This window comes from Octopus bimaculoides, chromosome 8 (genome assembly GCF_001194135.2).
Source record: "Octopus bimaculoides isolate UCB-OBI-ISO-001 chromosome 8, ASM119413v2, whole genome shotgun sequence".
Classification (NCBI taxonomy): Eukaryota; Metazoa; Mollusca; class Cephalopoda; order Octopoda; family Octopodidae; genus Octopus; species Octopus bimaculoides.
In genome coordinates, this window is record NC_068988.1 from 91,925,944 (window position 1) to 91,938,372 (window position 12,429).

At 34.1% G+C, this 12,429-nt stretch overlaps 1 protein-coding gene across 4 annotated transcripts in view; it reads right to left on the reverse strand.

The window, feature by feature from the left end:
- Positions 1 to 25: 25 nt before the first annotated feature.
- Positions 26 to 12,429, reverse strand: part of LOC106874579 (single-stranded DNA-binding protein 3) — a 187,570-nt gene continuing 175,166 nt past the window's right edge. For 3 of the 4 annotated variants that reach the window (XM_052970264.1, XM_014922360.2, XM_014922359.2), the window contains exon 19: positions 26 to 2,627. Coding sequence is in view for 1 of the 4 variants with exons in the window: in XM_014922363.2 (XP_014777849.1) it covers positions 2,613 to 2,627 (15 nt within the window). In the remaining 3 variants the exon portion in view is untranslated. The remainder of the gene's footprint in view (positions 2,628 to 12,429) is intronic. The other variant, XM_014922363.2, reaches the window with a different exon arrangement.

The following is a 12,429-nucleotide window of genomic DNA, read 5'->3' on the forward strand; positions in this document are numbered from 1 at the left end:
GTGTGTGTGTGTGTGTGTGTGTGTGTGTGTGTGTGTGCAATGTAGTAGAAGGAAATATAATTTTTTTTTTTTTACAAGGTTTCTCAATGATGAAAAGTATTCACAGAATCATTAAAGGAAACAATATGAACGCAACAAAAAAATGATGTGAAAACACTTGAAGAAGCAGGTGTGTCTTGTAGGGAGACTAGTTTTTTTTTTTCTTCTTTTCTTTTCTTTTTTTTTACAGTAAGCCACCATTCTTCAAATCAGTTATCACCCAGCAAGGGGAGAAGTATGAGGATGGATGTGAAACTTCAGTGATGGTATGATATGTAGGAGGATGTGTTGGAAACAAGGAGCAAAGATCAGCTATCGGTTATGACATAGATGTGGTGGATGGTTTTTTTGGGATTTTTTTTCCTTTTCCTAGATGCATTTTGTTTTTCTTCTTCACATGTATATATTACACCATAAGTAATAAAAGCAACATCAACAGCTTGTTAATTAGGCTTTAGGCCAGTGTTGTACAAGGAGGACATTGTCATTATATTACTGGTACTTATTTTAATAGCTCAAAAGGGATGTGACCTCGGCGGGATTATAAAGCTTAGGACCAAGACGGACTGAAACTAGATACTGTAAGACATTTAATTTGGTATTCTGCTGTCACAGTCATCACCATCTTCAAGTGTAATGATAATAATAATAATCTGTAATGACAAATGAACATGAAGACATTAAGAGAATCAAAACAGATGGACACAAGATAGATGAAGGGTACCGGAAGTACATCCAGGAAACAGAGAACCACAAGAATATGGATGACAGCTGATTAAAAAAGTTGAATGGTTGGGGAGAGAGGGCTTGAAGGGAGTCCTCAGAAGAAACAAAAATGATAAATATTACTAACTTACACACAAACATACATATATGTAGACACTGTCCATATTATACTTATATACATAATGCATGCCTGCTTTACACACACGTCCCTATATCTAAATGCATACATACAAACATATATACATGTTCAGAAAAAGAGAGAGAGAGGAGGGAGGGAGGGAGAGAGAGAGAGAGAGAGAGAAGATTTCTTAGAAACTCAGACGCCCCAATTAATTTCACAGAGATCTTATTGTCTGTGTTAAATCAAATGTCATACAGAGCTATTATTTTAACAAGACTAATATCTAACAATATATATATGACTATTGTCATAGTACAACTATTTTATGATATCCAGAACTAGTCTTAACATAGCTGCTCTTTTGATAGTATAATAAATCAATAACATAGCCTAATGATCGTCATATGGTATGCTGGACTAATTTCTTAACAGACTACATTCAATAGAATACCAAAACTACTAACAATGATATTATACAAAACTAATATCTTAACATATTCCCAATATTGTATTATCATACAGAAGTAAATCCTAAATATATAACCACCATATAATGAGGTTATACAGTATTAATATCTTAAACAGTACCATCTATTATCATACATAAACAATTTCTTAATAAACACTAGTATAATACACAACTAATGTCTTAACCTTATGATATACAGAACCAATGTCTTAATATAACCATAGTATGATTTGATACCATACAGAACCAATCTTAACAAACCACCACACTATGATATCCATAAAGAACCAGTCATAACCATCAGCTTATGATGTCTTACAGAACCAGTCATAACTGAAGTCTTATGTGACTCAGCTTTAATACAGGATTTTATTATTATTATTGGAATTTTTTTTTTTTTCAGTTTGTTTCCTGTTTATTTGTGTTTTGTTATTCCACAACATGTGGTGTTGGGGTGGGTAAGGGCTGCAATGGTTGAAGTTCATGGTATTGTCCTGAAAAAATGAAAGTGTGCTGGGGAAAATAGCAACAACCTTTTCGATAGTGTCGACTACAGCACTGAATAATGTCTTCTGCCAGCCATGAATGCTTTGGTGTTTTAAAATCATATATGGTATCGCAAGGTTGTCAAGTCGGTCGTTGTTTGGAGAAGTTTCCACAAAATTATGTCATAGTACATTGTTTTATGGACAGTTTACTTTATTCATATTTCTTTTAAAATAGTTTTTTTTTCCCCATATTGTTTTTTTTTTTTCCATGAAAAGACAAAAAAAAATAATAATCCTTAACCAGCATGCAACCATGCTTTAAAATGATGTGGATGATGGTGTTGAAAACGGTCTTCAATTTGTGTCCACTCGACACTGAAAAACCATACTAAGTCTATACCAAGAGGTAACAATATGTATGGCCAAGTGTAATAAAAGAAATTGAATTTTTTTTTTTTTTTTTTGCATTTTCTTCCTTTATGATTTTTATTTTCTTTTTCATCATTTTTAAAATTTTTATTTATATTTTATTTTATTTTTTTTTTTAGAAAATAAACCCCATTAGCAGTTAAAATTGAATGTTTTACACAGCATTGGTGACAGGAGCCTTTTGACAGCAATTGCCAGGTTTTGTTCAGAAGCTGTGCTCTCACAGCAAGTGTGCAGGTCAGACATAGAAAGTTACATTCATCTGTCAATGCAAGCAAAAGATCCGTTGTAGAAATCTTTTCACAACCTTTTACCTTTGTTTTCATTCATCTTCTCCCAGTCAATGCTGACCACGCTGAAATATAGAAGGGCCAAAATTATTCGAGTCAATGCGATGTAGTGAAATATAAAACTGGTGCACTTATTCAATGCACAGCAATAAGTAGTGTGTGCAGCAGCAGACTGCTATGGTACTGTAAGTGCATGTGCCCCAAACTGTGGAGATGAAACACCCTGAAGCTAGAATGGAAAACAGATACTAACTCATCACAGAGTAAATTCTTTTCACATCATGCATACACACATATACTTATACAGATGCATATATGTGCATGTGTATTGAGTGTATATAAATACACACACACTTTCATATATACATGTGTATATATTACATACATGTATATTTATTATGCATACATGCATGTATGTATGTATGTATGTGTGTATGTGCACATTTGTTATGTACACATAATGGTATATATATATATTCAGTACATACACACATGCATCTGCACATGCATGCACACATACACATTGAGAAAGACATAAAATGTAGGATAGCAAAATGAACAGATTCTGAATAGTTCCAACTATTGCTTGGAAATGTCAAATTGAAAATGATATAGATGGATGGATAGAGAGAAAGAAAGAGAAAAGGAGAGACAGAAAGAGAGAGGTAGATAGTAAGTGAGACAGAATAAAATGGTGAGAGATGAAGAGAATTATTTATGGTCAAAACAAAGAAAAGATAATGTTCATGATGATGATGATGATGATGATGAAGATTCTGGCAACAATGACAATGATGATTCAGAGCCAATAAGAAGCAATGACGAGATTGGAGTTGAAAGATGTGAAAAATATACACGAGTATTAAGTGAAAAGAGAGAAAGATAGAGACAGACAGACAGATAGAGAGAGGTAGTAGTAGTAGTAGTAGTAGTAGTAGTAGTAGTAGTAGTAGTAGTAGTAGTGATGATGGTGGTAGTAGTTGTAGCACAATAACATATCCATGAGAAAGCATGTGAGAAAATTGAAGGTGATAATTGCTGGTATCTGCCAGTAGTATCTCTGCAATAACAATAGTTACATCATATAATGATTAGAAAGACATCTTGTAAAATGTGTGAGAATGAAGAGCTTCTGTGGACATTTTTCACTGACAATGAATGTACAAACATTCGCACGCATACAAATGTTGCTTTGACTTCTCATCTCCAACACCTTGGAGCAAAAACATCAGACCATCACCAACAAAACAGAAATAGAAATAACAAAAGACTTGTGGAAATATTCCATGTTTGAAAACAAAAGTGGAGGAGGTGGCTGCCAGTAAACTAAACTGGACACATTTGTCACACTGTTTATAAATCTGTTTCCATTTAAAAAAGACTTTTAGACCTGAAGGGAGATGTTGAAATCCCCCATTTCACTAAATACATCAAACTGGATGTAGCAATTGGTAGGAAAGGCTGGTTTGTAAGGAGGGTGAGCAAGAAGGGAGGAAGCTGCCATTTATAAGATTTTCTATGCAAGTTGTACACACACACACACACACACACACACAGATATAAATATACATACGTGTATTACATACACAGAATTATGAACATAAATCAGGGAGAATTGAAATTAAAAGAAACAAAAATCAATAACAGTGGAAAGGTCATCACATTCAAGCAATCCAAGGGTGACAGGGATCAGGGCAATGGTAAGTAGCATTGATGAGAATGAGCAGTAGTAGTAGCGGTAGCAGTAGTAGTAGTAGTAGTAGTAGTGGTGGTGGTGGTGGTGGTAGTGATAAGTAGTGGTGGTAGTGATAAGTAGTGGTGGTAGTAATAGCAGTGGTGGTGTTGTTTGTAGTAATAGTAGTAGTAGTAGTGGTAGGTGATAGCAGTGGCACTGGTCAGTGGCTGGGTGATGAGGTGAAGGGAGGGCTTACCGTTTGAAAAACTTATGGCTATGACAAATGAAAAAAGATATATATATATATATGTTGTTGTACTTGGGGATGGTCATATTGCCAGTTTAGCCAATATATATATATAATGGATCATGGAAAATAAGATGGTAAAAACATCGAAGTGAACTACAACAATAGTTGAAAACCTTCACTGCACATTGGCGACAAGGTTCTCTCCCTATATTATATATACACACACACATATATATATATATATATATATATATATAAAAGGTGAATGTGGTACTTTAGTTTAGGCACCAGAATTAAGTATGGTATTTGGATTTATATATATGTATATATATAGACACACACAGAGGTGAGCATGTACATGCACACATACAAATTTATACATACATGCATATGTATGTATCTCTGTATCTATACTGGGGTAGTGTACTGACTAAATGATATGCCATGCTTGTTAGCCTATGGCATGGCATAACATGCATATACATACATACATACATGTATGTGTATGGATGAATGCAACTTCTCAGGAGATTTTAAAAAAACAATCAGCAGCAGTGAAAAAGACTGTGTGTGTGTGTCAATGTATGTGTCTACACATACATACATATATATATATATATATATATATATATATATATATATATATATGTATGTATGTATGTATGTATGTATATATATATATATATATATATATATGCATTACAATTTACAGGTTGTTGCTTGGCTGTGGATAGCAGGTTTTGAGTTCTTTTCTAAAGGTAGAAAAAGGAGGGACAAAAATGTAGCATACAACCTGGTGAGGTGTACAAAATCATTTTGAGGTCAGCTGTTACTCGCTTCTGCAATGTCAACTACCAGTCTTCTTGAACACCTTTTCCGCTGTAAGCTGCTTTTCCAATATCTAGAAAGTTCTGTGATAGGGCCTGTTAAATCAGTCCTCGCCAAATAAACTATGATCCAACCAGAAATTCTTTAAACTTTAAATAAGAAAAGTAGAGCATATACCTCCACTCTTCATATTATTGCTATGATACACTCCATCCAATACACAAGACTGACTATTCCCAAAGTTTATACAAGAAGCCCCAATATGTCCAAATAAAATTTATTGCTTCAGAGACAAAACCTTTAGCATTTAAGCCAGTAATATCCTGCCTAAATATTCTACCTGCTTTATGTTTGAACCAACTAAATCCAACTCATAACGCCTACCTTATAATGTTGTTCTAAAAACAAACATCACATCATTGAAATCTCAAAGCTACAAGATAATGTACAGTTAATTTGATAGAATAATCTAAATGGTTAAAGGGTTGAATGTAGAACACTTTCTAGAATTTTTTTCTATCTTTTTCTCTGCTACCAAATTCCGTCTTTTACAACACACACATACATGTAAATTGCCTTAACACCAACTTCAGCCACAGACATTCAATGAGCCTAGAGGGTGTGTGAAAGCTATGAGCACAGACTATCTGTTAGATCAACCATTATAAAAATATCAAAAACTTAAAGTACTAGCAAATTTTAAGCCCACACACTTAATTGCTATGACTTGAGCTAAACCAGGACTACCTGATCTCTACATCCTATTTAGATTTGTTTCTCTCTTTCAATGAGGTGTTATATTACTTGAAATTTGCATGATTAAAACCAGCAAGAAACACTTTTAAAAACTGCAACGTACACTACTTTTGTATTATTTATTTATTTATTTATTTGTAAGAAGATAAACTGTTGGAAGTCATTTTAAACATTATGAAACAATATTATTACTGGTGCTATGTTGGTTATGACGAGGGTTCCAGTTGATCTGATCAACAGAACAGCCTGCTTGTGAAATTAACATGCATGTGGCTGAGTACTTCACAGACACATGTACCCTTAATATACTTCTGAGAGAGATTCAGCATGACACAGAATATTATAAGGCTGGCCCTTTGAAATACAGGTACTACTCATTTTTGCCAGCTGAGTAAAGTGAAATAAAGTATCTTGCTCAAGGACACAACAAATCACTGGGAATTGAATTCACAACCTTAGAATTGTGAGCTGAATACTCTAACCACTAAGCCATGCACCTTCACAAAACAAATATCATTAACCAATCATAATCTCAAGAGACAAAATACTTAACTCTTTTGATATCAACCTACTTGAGACTGTACCTGTTTTTATGATTTAAACTTACTGTTTTAAAGTAATCTAAATTAAAAGTTTTATGTTAAATTGCACTCCTGCCCCTGCATAATCAAGACAACGTTATTTAAATAAATTCTTTGTTATTTACAAAATCACTTAAAAGAAAGACAGTGTATCCCAAAAGAAATAGGGAAACAAAAGCGTTACGATATTTACCAGAGAAACAAAAAGCACAAAAATGGTATTTCTTCCTACTCACAACATCATAGGAAATAACAGTCTTTTGTTCACACACACACACATACACACAATGTCCACAATGTCATGGAACCTAATATTCCTTCCTATTCTACACCATAGAACATAGCAAACTTCCCCCACATCACACCACAAAGCCTAACATAAAGCACTGTAAACAGTTTAACGACATGTGTAGGTGCTACAGCTGTTAGACATCAATAAATATCGTACAGATAGATCATGCACCAGAAACCAGACAAAATAATATATCCAACCTCACTCCTTCCTAATTAAGCTAAAATGTTCTGATAATATAATACACAAACACCACAGACACACACATCATACAACAAATATGGCTCCATACAATGACTATACTAATCAATAATACAATCAACTCTATATATATATATATATATATATATATATACATACCAACATTGTGAACATCAACAGGTCTGGTACTGTTCTAGATAAGATCATATCAATATTAAAAGGAAACAAAAGTATCACTAAAAGAAGAATTTGTCTTTGTGACAAAACATCCAACAAAACATTTATTTAACAAACTCGGCTTCCATCACAGAACTCTTTCAACTACATGGCTATATTGAATTAGTAGATTCTTTCAACATGGAAAATTGCTTTGATATGCAAAACTTAGAGACTATTACAGAATAAATTTCATCTCTGTCCCAACTCAGAAATTATCCTGATTCCACTCTTATCATAACACAAGGGGTCCTCTCTCTCTCTCTCTCTCTCTCTCTCTCCCTCTCGCTTTGTAAACATAACGTGTGTGTGTGTGAGAGGTCAGATCACTGCTGACCAGAGACCTACTGCAAGTAATAAGCTAGTACAGGCCATAAGCATCTGAAGTCAAGCTGGCAACCTCAAAAGGTGAATGTACTCAAGAAAGTCAATGGCCATCCTATATTGTATGCAAAGCTACCTTTGTGTGCATGTGCATCTACATGTATAAGTAAATCCACCTAGGAGAACATGCTCACTTGGAAACTATTGTTTATGGCTGTTCATTATGCTTTTTATTACCTGTTGCCAGTTTTAACAGCTTCAATTACTGAGAGAGTGGCACCCATGTTGCACAAGTATCTGTCACTATAAAATCCTGTGTTCAAGCACATCTTGTCTTATCATTTCTTGCTCTGCAAACAAATGGCAAGACAAGGGTCCTTCAAAACAAAACATGACAAAAGATCGTTTTGGTTGTAGTGCTTGGGGTGTCACATGCATCAGTGGCAATGAAACACTACAATTTCTTTCCTTGTATGGAGATGGAAGGGATAAGATAAGTGGCAGAAGTTGCAATTGGTGATTCACCAGTCACTCTTGTGGTTGTATTCTTTATTGGAGAGATGTTGATACCTAGAAGCCTTATTCTTGCTATACTTTTGTGTCTTCATCATCATGGGGACCCACAAGTGGAAGGTAATTTTAGTGCAAAAGCTAGTCACTCAATAACAAGTCAGCAACCCCTTTCCATATATCAAGCCTTTTGAGTAGATATGGTAGATGGAAACTGCAAGAAGCCTATCGCATATGTGTGTGTGTGTCTGCTTGTCCCGAACCACCACCTGAAAACCAGTGTCTGTGTGTTTACATCCCTGTTACCCAGCGGTTCAGCAAAAATAGACCTATAGAATAATTACTAGGCTTAAAAAAGAAATAAATACTGGGGTTGATTTGTTTCACTAAAATTCTTCAAGGTGTTGCCCCAGCATGGCTGCAGTCTAATGACTGAAACAAGTAAAAGGCAAAAGATAAAGTTATTACTGTGTGTCTTCATCATCATCATCATCATCATTTAATACTCACTTTTCATACTGGCATGGGTTGGACAGTTTGACATGGAGCTGTTCAGATTCCAATTGTTTGTTGTGGAATGTTTTCTATGGCTGAATGCCCTTCCTAATGCCAACCACTTGAGTGTGCTACCAGAGAGGGCATCTGGTTATAAAACACTGCCTTAAAAAGTCCCAACCAACTTACGTCAACAAGGAAAGACATGTAAAAATGAATATGATGTATGTCTTTATGTCAACATCATTGTTTAGTATCCACTTAAGATCGGATTTGTTGAGAAGATTTTCTACATTCATTTCTACAGAAGATTGGAAAAGAAAAACCTAATCTATATGACTTTCTGTGGGCAAAAATGGTGGATTCATGTTTACTTCCCTTACAAACTACATGTCTTGTGATAACTAGTTGGGGAGGGGACTACTTTGCTTGAATGACAGTTAAGTGCTGGTGACAGGAAGAGCATCAGATCATAAAATACTGCCTCAAAATTTTTTTAAACAACTCCAGATAAGCAAGGAATAGTAGACATAAAATGTGTGTGTATGCATGCATATATATAATACTCATTTTCTCCTATGGTTCAATGGCCAAATGAATATTAACACTGAGCAGTTTCCATTTACACTCACAAGGCTTGATCTCAAATTAAGACAGTGGAAGAAGATACATGTCTAACAAACAGAAACAATGGCCTACATCATCATTATCATTCTTTTCCTTGTTTTCTATTTTCAATGTTTGCATAGACTAGATGATTTCCTCCAGCACAGCATCTTAACAGGTCTATACATGTGTATATGTGTGCAAGAACGCACACACACACACACTTGTGTGTAAAGTAGAACCCTCCTTTATAAAAAGTATGTTGCAACTCTTAGTTTCATGCTAAATAGAAATAAATAATTAAGCAATTATTCAACTGACAACTTGCAATATTCAAAATTCTAAATTGTCGGTATCAGCTTACTTATTCATTTTCATAAAATGTGGAATTTAGAAGAGTGAGAATGTATTTTTTTGTAACAGACTGATTTATATTTTACTGTAATATATGCATTGAATACCACATTTTTGTTGATGTCATTAAATACATTATGCATTTTAAAAGTTCCCCAAACAGTAACATAACTCAGCTAACAAATGGGACCAGATGAGTTTCTTAATGGACATCTTGTGCATCCCTCTCTCCTTCCCTTCCTGTTCTTAATTGTAACCTTCCTTCTTCATTAATTAAACTGCCTTAATTCTATTCTCACTCCCTGCAACTGCCATGACTTAGAAATTCCAGGATAGCTATCAACCACACAAGCAACCAATAGGCAGCTTAAACTGGATATGCCCAAACAACTGAACAGAAGTACCATTTATACTATACCATTTTTAGAACAATGCAGAACAGCTATCTTTCCATATTGACATTTTCTAAACTATATATAACAATATAAAGATAATACTAAAAATTAAAAAAGCAAAATATTAAATAAAAGTTTTCTTTATCATTTAAATGTTAAAGAGACATCTGACCCACCTTGTAAATGTACGTGTGTAATGTGTTTGTGTCTGTGTGTGTGTGTGTATGCATGTTGTTTTGCATATAACCTCCTAGATTTATGGCGTCTTGAATCTTGTCCTACAAGGTTTTCTCCTATTAATTCAACACTTCTGAATTGCTTTCTATGATAACCGTATGGCTCTCCATGCCAATACCACTGCACTCACACTTTGTTCATTATCAGACGGTACATACACTCAATTCTTTAGTAACAGTAACTACAGCTAGATAACATGTAATCCCACCCCTGCACTGCAGCCACTTCACACCCCTACATATCATTAATGTCACTATGAAACATACATGAAAACTTTCATGCCATTTACACACCTTGTATAGAGTGTTGGCTATATACAAGATAGCACAGACAATCAAATACCCTAACACTGAAATGATATTATTATGAAAGAGAATTCTAATGAAGTGAACAACAACGGGGCACTAGTTAATAAACAAGAACACTGGCCTGTCTTTATATATGCTTCAGGTTTAGCCAGATGTAGAGAAGGAGTGTTGAACTGACCAAGTTTCTATAAACCAACTGCATGGAATGTTGTGTATATCAGGTAAAGTAAGACACAGGTGAGAGATGAGTGAAGCTGTAATACTGCCTGGCTGTCAGCATCAAGACACCCTACATACTGGCAGTTTTGAAGAGAATTGTCTGTTAGAATTGAAATAAATCTACTAGAAATTTCTGTAAAGCTGTTTTCATGCATGAAATAAATGTAACACTTATGACAGTGATAATGGTAGGGTACTAACTCAGGATTTGTTATTTAATAAAGAATAGTATTTCATTAATAGTCAACTAAAGTGAAGTGTAAAAACAGCATGTAATAATTTAACCAATACCTTTACCAATTTAGCATTTAAACCAGCTATATCCCAACCTAAATATTCTACCTGTTTCATGTTCAAACTGACCAGATCTTACCTCTCATATCATCAACAGTAACATCATCAAAATCTCAAAGCTATGAGGACATGCATAGCTAATTCAAAACAATACAAATAAATAAGCATTACATTTGACAGCGTAATCTGAATGCTAAAGAGTTAAATACATCTGTTTCAGTACATATAACATGAAACCTAGCTAGGTGAACATGTGACCTGACACAGCTGTAATATATAAGAAGATTCTGTGTCTGGGGCAACATCACAGTGAAATGGCAAGGTGATGAGAAATACTAAGACACACCAAAACAGTGAGTTTAATGGCGCATCAAAAATGAAAATGCTATGATTGTCAGAGATTCATGATGAAATGTAAAAAAAATTCACCTATTATTTGACTTGAACCAACATGATAAATATAGGCACAAAGTCTGAAAATGAGTGAGAGGGCACTAGTTGATTACATCGACCCTAGTGCTCAATTGGTATGAGAGGCAATGTTAACTCTGGTAGTATTTGAACTTAGAATCTAAAGCCAGAAGAAATGCCACTAAACATTTTGTCTGGTGTGCTAATAATTCTGCCAGCTTGCTGCTTTAATCAGCTTAATAAATATATAAAAGGAATATACAGCTACATAGTGTCTTTCAAATGTGGTGTGAAGTTATCCGAGCAGTTTGTGGGGAGAACTGGCAATTCAATGTTCACACAGGTCATAAACATCATGACATTTCCTATGAGCTCTTAGTTTTAACACCTTGCTTTCAAACTAGAGCTCACAATTACAATAATTTAACAAGAAAAATATATAAGTCTAAATAATCAAACCCATGTGATATATATATATACATATGAACAGAAAAACTATTTATTGTTAAATTTACATTAAATAAGTTTCGTATATAGACAGGATTCAAGACAAAACTATAGTACTGTGAAGAGTGGGAGACGGACAGCCTTTAAACAATATAACTCCACCCCTATAATAAAGAAATGGAACTGAGAAAGTAAAAAAATACAACTAATGGCCAACCTACAGGTAGATTATTATTAAACTAATGAGAATTAGTGAAAATCTGGAAGAGAATGCTTAAGGAGATAAAAAAAAATTTTAATGACAAAAGAAATTTTGGAAAAAATGAAATCATATTCATAATATAAATGTAAAATTTCTTTTAAAATGTTCAATAATTTATTGGCACTGATCAAACTGTTATTCTAGGAAAATATACCAAATTTCCACATATATATATATACATATATATATATATATACATATATATA